General features: G+C 33.8%; 1 protein-coding gene across 1 annotated transcript in view; it reads left to right on the top strand.

Annotated features, from left to right (window-relative positions):
* The window catches only part of SH3GLB1 (SH3 domain containing GRB2 like, endophilin B1), a 34,510-nt gene that overhangs the window by 544 nt on the left and 14,400 nt on the right, over positions 1–19,566 (top strand). Inside the window, exons 2-5 of the mRNA XM_061183936.1 lie at positions 9,063–9,204; positions 11,882–12,010; positions 14,171–14,304; positions 15,757–15,849. Of these exons, the coding sequence (XP_061039919.1) occupies positions 9,063–9,204; positions 11,882–12,010; positions 14,171–14,304; positions 15,757–15,849 (498 nt within the window). The remainder of the gene's footprint in view (positions 1–9,062; positions 9,205–11,881; positions 12,011–14,170; positions 14,305–15,756; positions 15,850–19,566) is intronic.

Raw genomic sequence — 19,566 nt, 5'->3', positions numbered from 1 at the left:
CGGAGGCCCGGGTGATGGGCGCGGCCTGGTGCCCCTCTGGGCCCGGCGGCAGTTTTCCTCCCCGCTCCTGCCCAACCGCCGCTCCCCGGTGGGGACGGGGCCCGGAGTTTCCTCCCTCCTCTGGAGGTCGCCTTGATTTTGGCTTCGGGCCGAGGCACAGCACCATCCGCCTTTCTGACCTCACGACGCCGGTGCTCGTGTGACCTCCCTCCCGGGGCTGGCGGAGGCCTTGCGAGTCCGCGGCGTAACAGACCGTTCTTGAACCACCCCCACCCTTTCATTTCGTCTCTCTCACTCTCCTCGCCGAGTCCAAGAAGGAAGTTTACTTTTCCTGCTCCTCAACCCAGAGAGCTGCCAGCACAGTTCCCTGCAGTCCTCTCTCACCCCGAGAGGACGGTCCCTGGGCTTGGCAGTCCGCGGGAGAAATGGAGATCGCCAGTTGGCGTCCAGACTTTGCCAGGGCCACTGAGTTTGGGGGGTTCCCACTCATTTTCGAAATGGGAAGCACTGACAGTAGGGCAGTGCGAGAGAAAGGGAAGATTCATGTTGTGCTTCTAGTCACAGGGACATTTTTCAAATACACTTTAAGGGGAAAAGTTGACCGTCTCGCGGTATTCAGAAATCAAGGAAGTGTCAGTACTAGGGAACTTGGACAGTTTTCTACAGTCATCACCCACATTATGCCAACTCAGTTAAATCTACGAACAGATGTAAATTTCACCACAGCATGGGTTGTAAACAGTCTGGTGTTTAAGTTGATGACATAGTCACAGTAGCAACAACATTCTCTTTTGTAAAGAGAAAACAAAAATAGTTTTCTAATATAACATACCAAATTGATACTGAAATAAATCATTTATATTGCATCAGTGCTTTCCTTATCTCCTTTACCCCGGTTTTATTGGCATAGTTGATCTTACATTGCACTATTTTTGGCAAAGAATCATAGAACTAGAGCAAGATAATGGCTGCCTATATTGTGAGCTTTGGTGTTGTTTCAGTGCTGATTCCATGTGATTCTAGATGCTGAATGCAGATTTGACACTAAGTAATGCCACTCTTAAATACAGCTAGAGGGACTTACCTGGTGGTCCAGTGGTTAAGACTCCTGGCTTCCACTGCAGGCATTAGATCCCGGGTGGGGGAACTAAGATCCCGCATGCCACGCGGCGGGACCGTAAGTAAGTAAATAAAAATAAATACAAAAAAATAAAAAATAAAAAAATAAATACATACATACAAACATCTAGATATGTTTTCAAGGTGCATAATCTGCACTACTTAAATAGGACACATATATTACAAATTGATTTAAATAATTGATAGACTTGATTTAAAAAATCTGACAAAGCTCTCAAGATGTACTTCCCAAATGAATTTCAATTACTCATTGTTTCAAATTCTCTAGGAAAAAGTTTTAAAATTATAATCTGTTAGTTATCAAATAATTTTCAGTCTTAAATACTTAAGTGCCTACTCCATGTCTGTGTGTCACTACAATTTTGGACACTAGTGATACAGCAGTGAATAAAATCAACACAATGCCCTCCTGAAGCTTACAATCTAACAGGATAAGACAAACTAGTAAATACATCAGGTGGTGATGGAGAAGACGGCCAAAAGGGATAGGTTAAGGGCAGGGGTGATGGTTGTTGCCATGTTGTATAGACATGATGGTAAGGGCAAGCCTTTCTGATAGGATCAAATTCGAAAAGACCTCAAGGAAGTGACAGTTCCCAGTTTTTTTTGGAGGAAAAGCATTTCAGGCAGAGGCAACAAGTGCAGAATCTGAGGTTGCAGGGGTGCTAGGGAGACCAGTTAGGGAGCTGTGGCCATAGGACAGGCAAAAGGTGTTAATGACTTAAATAATGATAGCATAGCAGGGGAGGTTCAGAATCTAACCAGTATTGCATGTCATATTGGCTCTGGAGTATGAGAGAAAGATGAGTCAAGGATGACTCTGAGGTTTTGGCTTGAGCCATTTACTAAGAAGAGAAAAATTTCAGAATGAACAGGCTCTTTAATGTGACTTTTTATATTAAGTCTGTAGCTGTTAGAGGTACATTTTGAAATATTTATGTATAAACTATATCATGTCTGAGAATTGCTTTAAAATATTTTAGAAGAAAGATGGGTAGTTGAAACAACATTGGCAGAAGGTTGATACTTGCTGATGCTGGGTTATGGGTTCATGAGGTTTTATTATACTATTATACTTTTGTTTATGTTTGACATTTTCCACAATTTTTTTTAATAAATTTATTTATTTTATTTTTGGCTGCATTGGGTCTTTGTTGCTGCGCGCGGGCTTTCTCTAGTTGCGGCGAGCAGGGGCTTCTCATTGCAGTGGCTTCTTTTGTTGCGGAGTACGGACTCTAGGCGCGCAGGCTTCAGTAGTTGTGGCACGCGGGCTCCGTAGTTGTGGCTCACAGGCAGTAGTTGTGGCGCACAGGCTTAGTTGCTCCGCGGCATGTGGGATCTTCCCAGACCAGGGCTCGAACCCATGTCCCCTGCATTGACAGGCGGATTCTTAACCACTGCGCCACCAGGGAAGTCCCCACAATTCTTTAAAATAAAATATGTAAGGAAAAAAAGGATGGTTCCAAAATGTAATGTGAAATTTGGAATGCTCTGTGGTAATTTTCAACAGAACACCGCTTTCTCATTTCTGTATTTAGTCGATAACTGAGTTCCTACTCTAAATTGAGTTGACATCAGTGTAGTGCCAAAGTGCCAAGTTTCATGCTAAGAATAGTATAAGAGCTATGCCAGTTACTCATTATAAGCAATAAAAACAGTAGGAATGGAATTTAGCTTTGATTTTTCTAAATAATTCTATTCAAATCAAATTATACCTTAAGGAATAGGCCATTCTCTGGTTAGACAGCTGCTATACATTTTTTCATTTTACTTAAAAATTAAACATGTTCCCTGTTTTAAAAAAAAGTAAAATCAAACTACTAAATCATAAAAATGGGTCCTATTACTCCACTCTCACTCATATAAAATGTGTTTATATACCTCGGTACTTTAAAAAGAATATTAAGGTAAAATGTATAAATGAATAGGAGTATTCATTCCCTAACAATCCATTTGGGTGTTTCTGTTGTTCGTGATGCCTTCAGTAGAACACAAAAGGATCAGGTAATATATCCTTGATAAATTGTTGACTTTATTAATGTCTTAAAAACCATTCAAATCCTACCTTTTCAGTCCAGATTCCTTAATTGAGAATTAAATACTCTCTTCCAGCCTTGTCTTTTCTCTCACTCATATATAAATACTGTATTCCTATCAAATTGTTTTTTTAATTTCAAAAATATCTTGTACTTTTCTAACTCTAGATTTTTGTTCATACAGTTAAACTCATCTTGAATGCTCTCTGCTCCCTTTGTGTGTCCTTTCCTTACCTCAAGATATAACTTCAAGTCCATCTCAGACCACAGAATCTTGATGTGAATTCCTATGTCAATTCCTGTGTCATTTTTCAATTTTGTATGATCATGTGGCATTTCTCTTGTAATGAATTATTATGTAAGGTCTCTTAGAACTCTGAAATTCTGTCACTCTGTGGCTTTTGCATCATTAATAAGATTGTACGTCTAAAGGAATCAACTCTCTTTTTTTAAATAAATTTATTATTTATTTATTTATTTTTGGCTGCGTTGGGTCTTCGTCGCTGCGCGCGGGCTTCCTCTAGTTGCGGCGAGTGGGAGCTACTCTTCCTTGCGGTGCGCGTGTTTCTCACTGTGGTGGCTTCTCTTGTTGTGGAGCACGGGCTCTAGGCACGCGGGCTTCAGTAGTTGTGGCCTGTGGGCTCTAGAGCACAGGCTCAGAAGTTGTGGTGCACAGCTTAGTTGCTACGAGGCATGTGAGATCTTCCCGGACCAGGGCTCGAACCCATGTCCCCTGCACTGGCAGGCGGATTCTCTACCACTGTGCCACCAGAGAGGTCCCCAACTCTCTTTCTTATTCCCCTCTCACAATATCCAATATGGTTTTCTGTTTGTTTTTTGTTTTAATTTTTATGTCATTTTAGCCAAGAAAGTAGTATCCGTATGCAAAGTTTACTCTTTGAATCATTTAGCATGTTAAATAATTATTTTTATGAGTATTTTTCTAACATTATATCGGCTGACCTTGAAGTTGATTAATGCTAGTCTGAAACAAACTCATTAATTGAACCTATATTTATTGAATACCTCCTAGGTGCTTGGTATTGAAGGATACAAAAATGAATGAGACCCAGTTTCTGCCCTCAAGGACTTCATAATCTACTCTCAATTTATCATAATTAAATATTGTTTGTAGTAAATATCCATTTTGTGAATTACTGTTCTTCATTTGATAAATCTTTCAAGTGGGTGTATTTTTAATTCAGAATTGATATTGAAGCAAAACTTTGCTCACCATCGTTAAAATGATATATACTCTCTAAAAAAATATTTTCAAACTAAATTACTGAGGGAAGGGGGTTCATTTTAATTTTCTAACATTTTCTTTGAACTGACTACTAAAGTTACACTATGAACTTCATGAACACCAGCTATTTTCTGAGGGGGAAGAGGTCTTTAAACTTTAGTTGCAAGTTTGGCCTTTATCTCCCATTTAATTTAGCAAGCACAATAGTGTATCTAAGCTGGAGATGTAAAGATGAATTATGATGCTGGCCTCCACCAGCTCCTGTCAGATCCTGTCTGGATGCAATTCCACTCTCTCTCAGGTCCTCCTGAAATTCCATTTCTTTTATAGAATTTAAATTGCAGTAACTTCACCATGTCTCTGAAATTCTAATAAATATATCCCATTCAAAGGCCATACATTTTCTCATTCTGTAAAAACTCTTCGCGTTTAGTGTTACCCAAAACTGTGTTCACATCCTTTGGTGCTGTTGGCATTAATTTAGTAAACAACTAGATAGAACATGTTTTGTTAACCTGATATTAAAATAATTGTGTATGAGCTTAGAACAGAAGTTCTCAGTCTTAGCTACACTTAAAATTACCCGAGGAATCTTTACAGGCTGCACCTCAGTCCAGTTAAATTAGAATCCTTGGAATTGGATTCAGCATCAGTGTTTTTGAAAGCTCCCCCAATTCCAAAGAGCAGCCAAAATTGAGAACCAGTTGAGGAGAATCTACTTTACAGTTTACTAATATATTCAGAGTTTGTGTGATACATTTGCCCCCAAGAAGTTTAGAATACTTTTAAACTATTACTTTACCCAGTCAAAGAATTGATGGTTAGAGTTTATATTAAATAGATGTCTTTGATCACACAGACTTTTTACTTGTAGTCCTTTATTCTCTCTAGTAAATCAGGGCATGGAATCCAGGCTTCTTATTTCATACTGTAGCCTATATGTCTATCCTGTAGTAAAGGAAGGATTGCAGTGCCTGGCATAATGTGGCTGACTCAAAGACAATCCTTTTCTTAAAGCAATGTTTAGAGAAAATATATAAAGAGTGGATTAACCTTTCTTTTCTCAGGTCATTTTACTGGGTTACTAATGAAATATTATTAAAGAATAGCACATCAAATTACATTTTAGAGAACATTGGGTTTGGATTTCTATGACTTTTTTGCATTCTGACATTCATTGTAGCTTGTTTTCACAGAAGTTTTTAATTATTAAATGGTAGTGCTATACATGCATTAAAATACATGCTTAAAATCAAATGTAGTTTATAATGAACAACTATCAGCACTAATTGACTGGAAAGTCAGTAATGATTTTGGACTTAAAGATGTTGAAAACTAAAATTTTTAGGGTAAAATTTAAAATTTTTGGCAATTAGGAAAGGGGTATTTTTTTTTAAAGAAAGAATAAGTCTTTTGTCCTTCTGACAAAGATATCATAATTTTATGTTTGTGTTTAAGCAATATTGTTAAGATCATAAAATCCTTGAGGGCAAGAACCATGTCATATGCTAAATATATATCTCACATACAGTTGAAGAAAAAGTATGTATTCTCCACAAATATCTTTGATTAATAATTCTTCTTAATTTAGTTGATATAACTCATCATTTTCTGTAGTTGATGTATTCTTAAAAATGTTTTAGAGGAAAATTTATGTATTAAGTGTTGTACTAGTTTGTTATCTTAATATGTCATACCTTGTGATTAACAATGGAAAAAATCCTTAAATCCCCACAGTGATAAAATCATGGGAAATATGTCTTTTACAATTACACATTGAAATAATAAAATTTAAATTTATGATTTCAACTTAAATATATGATAACATTAGCAACGTTCTTATGTCGCCTCCCACCCTTTTATTGTTTATTTTAGATAAGATTGAAGTTATTATCCTTAATTTGATGATGATTGAATATCAGGTAGGAAGCAGAGGTGGGCTATAGGATACAGCTCACCAGAGTGCTATGAACAAAGAAATAGGGACAGAGAAGTACAAGGTGTGTTTAGGTAATGGTGATAGAAAATATTAATTGCTTGAAATCAGCAAGCATTTTACTTGAAGGGTAGCATAGTATATAATAAGACTATGATTCAAACAGATACAAGATTGAATCCCAACACTGACATCTTAGGGCAAAATGTTAAACCATCCTGAGCCTCAATTTCTTCATCACTAAATTTATGATTCTTACCTGTGTAACAAGATGTTTTTGAGTACATGATACAAAATGCACAGCAACTGTTTTTCACTCTCAGAAAATGCAAGTAAACATCAGAATTTATTACTGGTACTTAAATACATTGCCCATGTGGTTCTTCCTACAGAACTGCTATTTTCTGAATAGGCTTTCTATAATCAAACTATCTCACTCATACTTAAGGGTTCCATAAATTCACTCAGTTAATCATTCAGTCACTGGATCAAGAAACAATAGGACCATCTGTGTTGGTCCTCTGTCCACCATCTTTTTATCTTTGTATCCTTATTGTCAAATTACTTGTTTGTTGTCTGTCTTCTCCATTAATATGTAGGCTTCCTTAGAGCAGAAACCTTGTCTGTTTTTTGGCTTCTGAAATCCATGTACTTAGAATAATGCCTAGCACATATGTAGGTGCTTAATAAATATTTGTTGAAGGAATGAATGGAATGAACAAACGAAATAGATATACTTGCTTACTAAGGAGCTAAGTGGAGAATTTTTCTCTACTGGTAGATCATCCTTTATAGATGATGTTCACTTGGGTGAACTACTCGTTGCATTATCTGGGAAATAATCTATTTAACCAAGGGAGGTAGACTTGGAACCTGTAAAATTCTAATGTATACCTTTGGCAGGTCTACAGCTTAGAATCTAAAGGGATCTGTAAAGAATATCAGCATTCTCTCTTAAGAATTAGATTGCATAGTTACCCAGCTGTCCTTGGGGTCAGAGTTTTGATCTTTTTCCCAATGCCTCTCCTATCCTTGGTTACAGTACACTGCAAGTTTACAGGCTTAGGCAATAGCTTTGGAACTACTATTCTCAGTTCCACCCATTGGGTCAGGGTTTGGCTACAGGCCAGTCTTTAAAAGACCTAAAGCTTTACAAAAGCTATTGAAGCTATTTCTAGGCCTTGAATAAAACCTTTAGGGGGGGTGTACCAGAAGTCTAAGAAAAACATTCTAAAAGCTAAAAGTGCTAACTGATAATCAATTGAAAGTATTAGACCAAGAAGGATGCTGAAAGAAACAGATAATAAAATTCAGAAAAATGGAGCTGCAGAAGATATTTTAAAGGTGCACATTCTATTTTGTTATCCAGAAATGAGTCATGACTAATGAGTATAGAATTAGTGCTAGTGATATACCTCTGTTATGATGGGAAACCACATATTCTAGAGGAAAATTATGCATGATAAACAGCCTGAGTCATTGCTTCTAGTATTTAATTAAAAGTGTCCAGAAGTCTCTATAAAATCTACACAGAAATACTTTTACCTCTTTGTTATTGTATGGGCAATGCTGCCTTTCCTCAAAAACCACTAAGGATAATAAAAACTGATATGTTGTGAGTATATTTAACTACATTTTATGATCTTTAAAAGATACCTCAGGGGGCTTCCCTGGTGGCGCAGTGGTTGAGAATCTGCCTGCCAATGCAGGGGACACGGGTTCGAGCCCTGATCTGGGAAGATCCCACATGCCGCGGAGCAACTGGGCCCGTGAGCCACAATTACTGAGCCTGCGCGTCTGGAGCCTGTGCTCCGCAACAAGAGAGGCCGCGATAATGAGAGGCCCGCGCACCGCGATGAAGAGTGGCCCCCGCTTGCCGCAACTAGAGAAAGCCCTCGCACAGAAACGAAGACCCAACACAGCCATAAATAAATAAATAAATAAATTAATTAATTAATTAAAAAAAAAAAAGGTACCTCAGTAGTATGAATAGGATATGTTCCAAAAGTTAGTCCATAAATCAATTGCTGGAACATATTTTGAAAAAACAACTTAAATGATAGTTTCCCAGAACATCCCATAAAAGCCTGTCTAACTAGGTGTGATTAAAGTGCCAATGATACAAAGCCACATTAAACATAAATACCCCTTTTTAAATTCAAAATAATAATTATCAGGCACTGAACAAAGTGATTTACATACATACCCTTACTTAATTCTTAAAACACCATAATATATGTATTGTCTCTCTTTTGCGATGGAAGATACCTAAGGAAAAAATATTCAAAATCTTGCTCAGGTCACACAGTTAGCAGTGCAGTCAGGATTTGAATTCAGATCCAGCTGGCTCAAAACTTTTATTCTTTACCACTATGTTATCCTACCTTTATAATGTAAGAAATATTTATATACTTTATATACAGGACAGTATGCTAGATTTTCTATAGCATTCACACCATACATTTCAGCAGAACTAAGGATATGTATTAACTATGGAATAGGATTATCCTAAGTGCCACAAAAGAGGTATGGATAAATTACCAGAGGGGCAAAAAGGAGCATTCATATACAACAGTTTACAGACAATTATTTGTATGCCCGGGATTGTTTGGATTTGAGTTTTCTTTTTAATTATTGATATAGATTCCTAAAATGTATTTGGGGTATATTTAACTTTTTTTTTTAACTGTATGATCAATAACAGTTCACAGAAGAAAAGCTTGGCCAGGCAGAGAAGACAGAATTGGATGCTCACTTAGAGAACCTCCTTAGCAAAGCTGAATGTACCAAAGTATGGACAGAAAAAATAATGAAACAAACTGAAGTGTTACTGCAGCCAAATCCAAGTAAGAAATTTTTTACCTTTTGTCTCCATTATTGACTAATCTTATTAAAAGGTACTGTTAATAGGTTTTTTTAATGTTTTTTAAAAAAAGTTTTAATGGCTGTTGGAAAACATTTTTTGGTTATGGCTTTGGGGTCTATAATTATTTTGTGTGTGTGCTTTTGGTGAAGAAGAGGGTGATAAACACTTCATTGTATACCCTCTAACAAATTGACAAGTAACATTTTTCAGGCCTCTGTAGAATCCTCTTGAAAACTCAATTTCAGGCAGCGAGTTTGAATTTTAAGAGTTACGAAAGCCTGTGTAGATAAATTAATCTTCCTTTCTCATCCAGGGGAGAATTGTCCCTAGTAATTAAGGAAAAATATATAGAAACTTAAGTAGTTACCAACTATTTATGTTTATGTTAAGTTTTACATTTTTACACAAATTATTCCGTTTGATTTTCAGACAACACCATAAAGCTTTTCAGATCACCTAAGTCAATAATGTTGCAAATAAGGTGCATAATAATTGTTTTAATTGAAACTCACAAGTTAGCATTTTGTTCAGTGTAGCATAGCTAATTAGAACTGGAACTTGAACTAGAACCAGGTGTATTGACACCCTGAGTTTTACAGATCAAAACTGAAGGACAAAAGCAACAATAACAATTCCTGCTTTCCTTCCCCTTTTTCCCAGTGTTATTGTGACCATGTTGTGAAATGCCATAAACTTACTTTAAGTTACTAACTTAAAGTTCCAAGCTTTAGACTTTGTTGCTATTACGTAAACCTCAAGCACTATACAAAATATTAGTAATACTGTGCCATTTTAGTTAAATTGTGGTGACTTTTTAAAATAGTCCTTTTACACTTTGAGTGAGGCCTGTTGTCTTTGGACACCATGTGTTATTTCTTATTCATTTAAGGCTACTTAAATAATACACCATGGCACCTTAAAAAAAAGAAGGAAAGAAAGAAAGAGAAAAGAAAGTAGTAGACGTTTTTCCTCTTGTTCCTTGCTCTATCCATAGTTCCTCAAATATATAGTCTGTTCTACAACATGTTTTTGTGATTGGCAAATAAGCTCACACTCAACTGGTAAACGGGAATGATGTCGGTAGAAGGAAGTTACAATGGCTCATATAATACAGTTTTACATTAGTGTTTTAAGTCTAAAGTAGTAACAGAATTTTTTGTGTGTTTTATTTATGCTCTCATTATAAAGTTACACAGATTTTGAGTAGTCATATCCAACCTTCTTTTTCCTGTAAGCCATGTTACTTTTAGTGCGTGATGTTTCAGAACCTAGGATTTTTCAGAAATATACATTGTATTATAGCAGAATTGCCTGCATTTTTTGTTAAGATTTTATGATGCCCTTTTAATGCCCTATTGAAATGAAACATTTATTTAAAATATACCAATTTTTTTTAACTGAATGAAATCAACATGGGATTCAACTTTAAACTTTTGACCAAATAGATAGACAGATGGCAAAGATAAGAATCACTCTCATGTCAGAAAATGAAGTTCTGCAATTTAGTTAACATCTTCTCAGTGGTTATGTTTTGAACTGACTCATTTTAACTAATTTAAAGGTTTTTAAATTCCTGCTTAAAAACTCTTCTGAGGCTGCACCAGAGTCTACCACAACAGCGAGTATTGTTCCAACAGCCTGTTTTATGTATTAAAATTAACACTTTTGCCAACTCCTGAAGTGTTTCTATTACTGGTTCAGCTTACTTTTGAAATTTTCAGTGCACTGTGTGACACTTCCACTTATGGAGGAGTTATGTGAGGTGCTTAGAAGGAACCTATTTAACTGAGATTCTTTTTGGATTGTAATTTTATGTTTAATCATTGTTTCTAAAAAGTCTGAAACTTTGACTTTTTTCTTATTTGTCTCTGAAATATCTCACTGTTGGGCAGCAATGTAAATGTGAATTTCTTAAATATTATGATAACCAAGTGTTTATTCAGATCTTACAGATGTTTTTTCCTTTTCATTTATGCTAATTCCTATTATTGCTTTTAGCCTTTTGTATTTTAAACTTATTTTTAATGATGAAATCTTTTGAGTGCTCAGATATTTATATACTTTAAACATAATTAAATAAAATTAAGCCAAGGAATCATATTGCTGATCTCTGTAGACTATTCCAAATCTGATTGTTCCATTCCTTAAACTCCCAATATTTAGCCTCTAAGAGGGAGACTGAGCATATGAGCAAACTAAAGCAAAATAATAGTGGCAGAAGTATGTGACTCTTTGGTTTTTCTAGGTACCTTATATCTGTATTTTTATAACTGGAAATCCCTGATCTTAAAATTGTGTACATATATTCAAAGTTAAAAGTTAGACCAGTATATGAATGGGGCAAAGGCAACTTCACTAGATATTAAAGGAATACCAACCCTTTCTGGAAGTTAAAATCCTATAAAGTACTCATAATAGTTTTACTTTATTTTAAATATTTTTGTGCCAGAATATTGTATCAGATTTTTAAAATATAAGTTTCTTAGAGTTATGTAATACTCTTAACATGCAAATGAAAAATTATATATTAAGATATGTACTTGAAAGCATACTAATTTCATGTTTATTTTACAAGGTGATAAATGGCTAGTAGGGGAACAAAACAATCTTTCAAATAGCTTTTTGAAATCATTGGTAATTTTAAACCTTTTTCCTAGATGCCAGGATAGAAGAATTTGTTTATGAGAAACTGGATAGAAAAGCTCCAAGTCGTATAAACAACCCAGAACTTTTGGGACAATATATGATTGATGCAGGGACTGAGTTTGGCCCTGGAACAGCTTATGGTAAGTGAAAGGCAAAAGGTCTGCTAAGAGATATCTTTACTCTTAGATTTTTACTACTTAGAGACATCGTTAACATTTACCTAATATTAGTAGAATCAATTTTAACTTCAAATTTTTTGTTTTAAAATTTTGGATGAAATGACAAATGTAGGTGACCACTAAATATATACAGTGTAACTTAGTATTTAATATATTTAAGCATATATTCTGAGAATTCACATCTTTTTAGGTCTAAATAGGTACTCCCATTGAATCTTGCAGCACCTTTGTTGTACTTCTTGTGATATATTGCAGTCTCTGTTTATATATGTCTCCTCTAGTTGATTTTTCTTTTTTAAGCTTTCTTGAGGATTTATTTCTATAATAAAGTACCTGGCACATACTAAGTATTTCAACTAGTGCTTTCGTTACCCAAGTAATGTCAGTACCACAAAAATGTTAACAATGGTTATCTCTCGATGTTTGGATGACATTTTATTTCTATTTTCCTCATATACTTTAAATTTTCTATTATGTTTTACAGTTATGCCAGCTTTTTTTAGTTGCTGTAGTGACTTTTTTAATGTATAACTCTGAAGCTCAGTTATATATCATTACCCCTCAAATCTAATTTTCTCAGAACATAAGATTATTTCAGATTTCTATAGCTTTTTTCCTGTTATTCATGGCTAATAATTCTTTTTATTAAGACTTGTGCGAGAAATTTGTCCTTATTTGGATATGAAATGATAGGTAACTTAAGTGATTTTCTACGTATATAGTCCTGATTTATGAAATAGCACATAAATTCTGGGACTAAATTAACTTAGTTTTAGTAGTATTTATGTCAGATGGAAATAACCTAAGTACTGTGTAATGAATGCTATTAATCCATTAACTGGCTTATAGCTGTACAACTTTGAAACTATTACATTGTGTTCTTCAAAATATAATTCTTTCAGAAGTCTGAAAATGCTTAAAATTTCTGTAGTTTTACTTCTAAATTTTAACTATAAATTTTATAAAAACTTTATATATCGATCAGATTTGTTATTGCCTTCTTGTGCCAGACTCAGTTAGATGCTGGGGTCATAAAGGTACTTGAAAACCCAGCCCTTTCCTTCACCAAGCTGAAGACCTAGTGGAGCATGAACATTCAGAAAGCTTCTAAATTTTTTCCTTTTTAACCTGCTTAATCTGTTTGCACTTCTAATAATTCCATTGAATGTACCCTGATTATTGGAATTGGGCTTTGTGAATCTATTTATTAGTAATTGATACTAGTATTAGTAATAGATGAGTAGTATTAGTAATAAATTAGTATTAGTAGTTGAATATTTCAGGAATTGGGCTAAGCACTGTACAGTATATGTATTGGTAAATCCTCACTTATATCCTACTTGTAAATTCTATTATCTCTGTGTAGAGATAGGGAAACTGAGTCTTAGAGAGGTTACATAGTTCATCCACAGCTAGTAATTCAAATGTAGATCTGTATCCAGAAATTGAGCTCTTAACTACGTTATATTATTACCTTCCTTATCAATCAGATCTAATTTTATCTGAGCATGAAGGAATTAAGATCCACAGAACTAAAGCTTATTAGAGGTAGAACTGGAAGTAGAACCAATCTTGTGGTTCTCTTTCTTTTTCTCTATTTTCTACTGAATTTGTCCTATTTAAATATTAGGGTATATGTGCTGCAAAACATAGGTGTTTTTTTTTTAACTTAAGATACAAATATATACTCTTATTTATAGACAGGAGATAAGTGCATAAATACAGAAACAGAAGAATTTTGACTTGATCTACTTATTAAAATATTTTAAGAATTATACTTTTATAAATATATCTACACTATTTGAGCTGTGACCATAAGTATTTTTTAGTGTATCTGTCCTCTTTTGTCCCATTGGTAGAGTTGGTACAATTAACTATGATATGATAAGGAGTTCATCTTTGTCATTTTCATTTTGATATTTATAATCTTAAATTTACTTTCAAAATAAAACTACCTTAACTACAGTTAATTTTATTTGATTTTTACTTAAGTAAACAAGTAACAACTGACTTTAAGGCAGATCAAATTGCTGATTTATCTTAACATGATTTTCTGACATTACCAGACAATGGTAAAAAAAAAAAAAAAAAAAAAAAAAACCAAACTTTTTTCCTTTGCAGGTAATGCCCTTATTAAATGTGGAGAAACACAAAAACGAATTGGAACAGCAGACAGAGAGCTGATTCAAACATCAGCCTTAAATTTTCTCACTCCTTTAAGAAACTTTATAGAAGGAGATTACAAAACAATTGCTGTGAGTTGGAAAATGTTCATTTTTTTAGTAAAATAATTTAGGTATATACTTACAGTTTTTAATGAATAATTTGCCCTCTTAATGACTTTGTAGATGTAGCAGATTAGAAAAATTAAATAATCTAGTTAGATGCGTATTCCAACAGAACACAAAACTAACCAAAATAAAGGACTATTAATGATACAGACTCCACTTTTGTGTCCCTGTAGTGTTATTGAGGTGTTTTTACATCCATTCTTGTTCGTTACAAGCACTAAAATCTATAGAGAAGTTCCTGGAATGATTATTAAAATACGGCACAATTTATCACCACAGTATAGCCATATAGCTGTTCATTTAAACTGGGAGCCAGAATCCCAATTACTGGAAGCTATATTTCTGGCTATTAGCCTTTCTGTCTTTTTGTATCCCTAGAAGTCTATTATCTTCTTTTCACACAGCTGTGTTTTATTGCTGAAATAAAGAAAAAAATATCACTTTCCCAAACCTAATTTGTTAATCTATTATTTTTTTGGTTTAATTTGTTTTTTAAGTGATGGAGAGTGGAGTTCTAGGTGGATATCTTTTTCCTAAGATTTTTGCAAGACTGCTCTTTATTGTAAATACTACTTCAAACTTAATTTGAAGATTTCTTATTACAAAATATTACTGAAACTCAATATGTTTACAATGAATTTGTGAATAAAAAGTGTTTGGCCTTAGACAAAGGAAAAACCACAAAGATGAAATACGATTGAAAAGATATTAGATTGTCAATAGGATGATATTTGATATATGAATTATAAGAACTAATAAAGCAAACAGTGAATTCTTATAAACTTACCTGTTATAAAGAAGCTTGATGTTCCCATGAGGAATTCTAAGATATCGTACTAGTTCTAAGATATCATACTAATGTTTGTTCATTATTCATTCTATAAATTTGAAATTCTGTTTTCGGAGTAATAGAGTTGCTTTTGGTGCTGTGGCACAGGGTTTCAAGGAGCTTTGCCCTGGGCCCTCTACCTTCTTCACCATAGGCACTTCCTAGATTATCTGTTGAATAATTCTTTGTTGTGGGAGCTATACTGCATTATAAGATGTGTAGCAGCATCCCTGGCTTCTACCCAGTAGATGCTAGTAACATCCCTCCCCCAATTGTGACAACCAAGAAGATATTGCCAAGTGTTCCCTGGAGGGGCAAAATCACAAAATATTAAAACTAATATTCTTTTGTTTCTACCATCACCTGCCATCTTTCCCAGATATCTAGAATGTCTATCATTTTAAAATTGGAAATAGTGAGAAAATGGAGTCAAGATACCCGAATCGTCACTTTAGAGCCAATTTTGTAATCATAAATCTTTATCAAATGATTCATGTATTTAATGGAGAATAATACTTTAAATATGTATGCTCTTACTGGATTTTTAGCCTCATTAGGCTTTTTTTTTTTCTTTCCTATATTTATAGAAAGAAAGGAAACTATTACAAAATAAGAGACTGGATTTGGATGCTGCAAAAACCAGACTAAAAAAGGCAAAAGCTGCAGAAACTAGAGCATCAGTAAGTAGTGTTTTTTTTAATAGAACAATATTTTAGGTTAATAACTTTAAGACTTGTAAAAGATTTCACTCATATAACATGCAAGCTGTAATCTATCATTAAGACTAGAATATGACTTTAGGGTGTTGTTTTTGTGTTTTTAAACAAACTTTTCAGAACTTAATACATTCAAATCAGTGAAAAGTAGTCATATCAAGAGGCAATATTCTTATTTTAGTGATACACTTGTTGCTAAAAAACAAAAATTATAAGAGCCCTAAAGCTGTGTCATATTTTTTGAATAACCTCAGTGGTGATGGAAAATAAGTCTTCTGGAGATAGATTTATTATATTTGAAGTAGAAAAACAGATAGTAATTAAGATGAGAATGAATCAAGTTTGAGAATGCTTGTGTGTAGCTTAAAAATTAGATGTGACTCCCTTTCCACATGGGACTCAAACTGACCGAAGGAGTTGTCACCAAGAATAGTTCCAAAACTATTCAGACAGCGGCAACATGGAGTCCCAGGTGGCTGTTTTGAAGGGGAGGACACCTGTTTGGATAGATAAGTTCTGGTATATTTTTCATAAAAATCAATCTCAAAGTAGTCTTTTACGACTAAGTGGGTATATATTAAATATAGTAGTTCAATGATTTTATATATATGTATATGTGAGGATATATATATAACTTTAATAACTTTAAAGATTTTATTTACAAGCTTCTGATTTAATCTAATATTCATATAGTTTATATCTTTTTTCCAAAGTTTGAAGAGATTAATCAGACTTGAATTGGAGCACCTTTAAGATAGTACAATATAAACAAGTATGAATTTATTACTTGAAGCTAACAAGTTCATTCTTAACTTGAGCTAAGGGATATGTTTTGTTAAGAGACATGACATTCCCACTGCCTTCTGTTCCCAACTCACTACCACTACTATCGTCAAGAATCATTGCCTTAGGAGCATATTACCATGGTGCTGGTAGAAGTCTATTGTGGCTCTCTTGTTTTGGGAAAGAAAAGGTTGAGACTTGGTTTAGAGTGAAATTTAAAACTGGTAACTTGTTGTTGGACAGTGATGTCTTATGAGATTACCCAACACCTTATATGAGCAGAATAAATTATTTTCTTCTAGACAGTTCTCCTTTTGGAGATTCTGTATTAGCAACTGCTGGAGAAGAGCTATCTTTGACAAGACACTAATTTCAAAATCACTAGTTCACCTCAGAATTTATGATGACATCATCATAAAGAACAGCCTGACTTCCCTAAACAAGCTTTTTGCAGAATTAGAACTTTTTGCAGAATTAGAACTTTACAGATGAATACCATAGATGGCAAGAGACTCTAAATTAGGATACTAATTTCTAAGTTGCTAACAATAAACTTATATAGTAAAATATGAATTGGTTTTTAAGATACAAATTTCATAATCAGAAAAAATGTTAAATAAGGATCATTTGGAAATAAATGTTAGAACAGAATATCTTTATTTGAAATGTCTATATGTGCCCAGTGATTATGGAATAAGAATACAAAACTTTCTTTAACAAGCACTATTACAGAATAATGATAGGCTACTTTTTACTTGGAAAAGTGCCAGAGAGTTCATAAATTTAACAGTATACCAGGTCCTATGATTATTCTAAATTATTTTACCACTGCTATTAAAATGTGTAGGAACCAAATATAATAGTAGACAAATTTTGAGAGATATTTCCTTTTGATATATCCAGAAAAGATGTTGACAGTTTTTCTGTGCTGTGTATTATTGAGGACAGAATTTTTTCCATGAGAATTTACATTTAAAAATAAAAGACTATACAAATGAATTTTTCAATAATTGTGTTTGTACACAGCTTTTCCAGAATTTATATATTGCATAAAACAAAATTTAACTGTAGCCAAATATTAAAAATATTATTCTAGACAAAAATTCACATTTCCTGATTTTAGTTGTGTTCTTTCCCTCTAGATAACCAACTTGTTTTTCTTCAAACTTTATAGCAGTAAGTCTGAAATACTTTGGAAAGGAAAAGTCCTCTTAGTTTGTTATCACATAAAGCCTTGAGGCATGCCTATATATTGTGATTTTATTTTTTCTTTCTCTGTATTTCTCTTCCGTTTACTTGAAGAATACAGAAAAATTGAAACCACTAGGAGTTTGTTTTTCCTTTTTTTTTTCTTCTTTGACACATTTCCTGCTCCTAGTTGGTGGCTGAGGAGGTTACTCTAACCTCAAGACTTTCTTTGCTTTTACTTCTTTGTAAATTTCCTCGGATTGTTTTGTGACTAGTTGTTCCTCTGTAAGTAAGATTTGGGACCTGTGCATGTCAGCACTTTTTAAAAAATTTGTTTACTAGTTTCTTGTGACCTGTTTTTAAATTCTAGATTTACTGAATGCTAATTTTGTACAAGGTGCTTTGCTGAGAAGGAGTTCGTATATAGATAGTACAAAATCTCTGCTGCCCTCAGTTTACAATCTGATATAGCAGATTGAATTTTTTGGTGATTTTGCCATACCAGTAAAATATTTCTGCCTATATTCAATATTGCTACTTTACTAATCTGTTTTATTAGTTAATGTGTTGAAGAATGGTAAAGCAACATCAAAGACATTTCTCAAAAATATACCAATTGATCAGAAAAGAGAAAACCTCCCTGAATATTTTACAATGAACAAAGTACAGCTTTGAAAATAGTGTAAAACTTACATCAGAGAAGCAAAAACAAATATAACTTCTGCATTTAAGTTATAAGGCACTGACATTTGTTAACCTAACTTAGTCTATATAAACTTTTTAAAAAATCATTTTAGAATGTTGTTAATGGGAAGAAAAAAATCATCTGGTTTCAAAGCTCTCTGATATTGAGAGGTTTAGATGTCTGTTACTTTTGGGTATCCAAACATGATGGAAAATACATTTTCAAGTAACATAACAAGTATGTCCCTCTGCCCACTTAAGCATTTCCACAGCAGTCTATGTCTTTAATCTGCAAACTGAGTGAATTTATAGCACCATCATATAACCTTAACTTTAATGTACATATATTAGAATTTAAAGTTTATTAAAAATACAAGGATTGACATGCCTTTCATATATTTCTTCAGGGTATGCTAAGACCTGTGAGGCTGATTGAAAGAGAACATGGTTGAAGGCATCATACATTAATAAAATAGAAATGATCTTTGAATAGGGAAATTGTGGGTAGGCAGAATGGCTTTCATAGGTGAAAATTTAATAAAAATTTAGGAAATTGTGGCAGTTTTTTAAGTGATGCATTTTCCCTAAATAATTCTAATTTAAAATCAAGCATCAACCATGTTTTTTATCTTTGAAAATTGAATCTTTTGAAAAAATTGAACAGGTACCATTATATGAAATTCCATAGTTGGATTTTTTTTTTAAGTAGAAGACCATTTTATCGGTTCTTAATACTTGTTTGTGTGTTCTTTAGTGTGCAGAAGTAACTTGTTTTACTGTGTTCATTGGTATAATGTGTTCTTTGTCTCTTACCTATGCACTTAAGCAACTAAACTCAGCACGCCTTGAAGGAGATAACATTATGGTAAATTTCTCTTACATGCTCAACTTCCTGCATGTAAAATGGCTGAAGGTTTGTTGGCCTACCATGTTTTCTACATCTTGAATAAAGTGCCTTCTCTTGCTATTATCTACATGTAAAGTCTAAAGTAGTTGAAGCCATGCATTCATTAGTCTAACAGAAAA

This window comes from Eubalaena glacialis, chromosome 3 (genome assembly GCF_028564815.1).
Source record: "Eubalaena glacialis isolate mEubGla1 chromosome 3, mEubGla1.1.hap2.+ XY, whole genome shotgun sequence".
NCBI lineage: Eukaryota > Metazoa > Chordata > Mammalia > Artiodactyla > Balaenidae > Eubalaena > Eubalaena glacialis.
The sequence above is the reverse complement of the archived record's forward strand: the minus strand, read 5'-3'. Positions and strand labels throughout refer to the sequence as shown.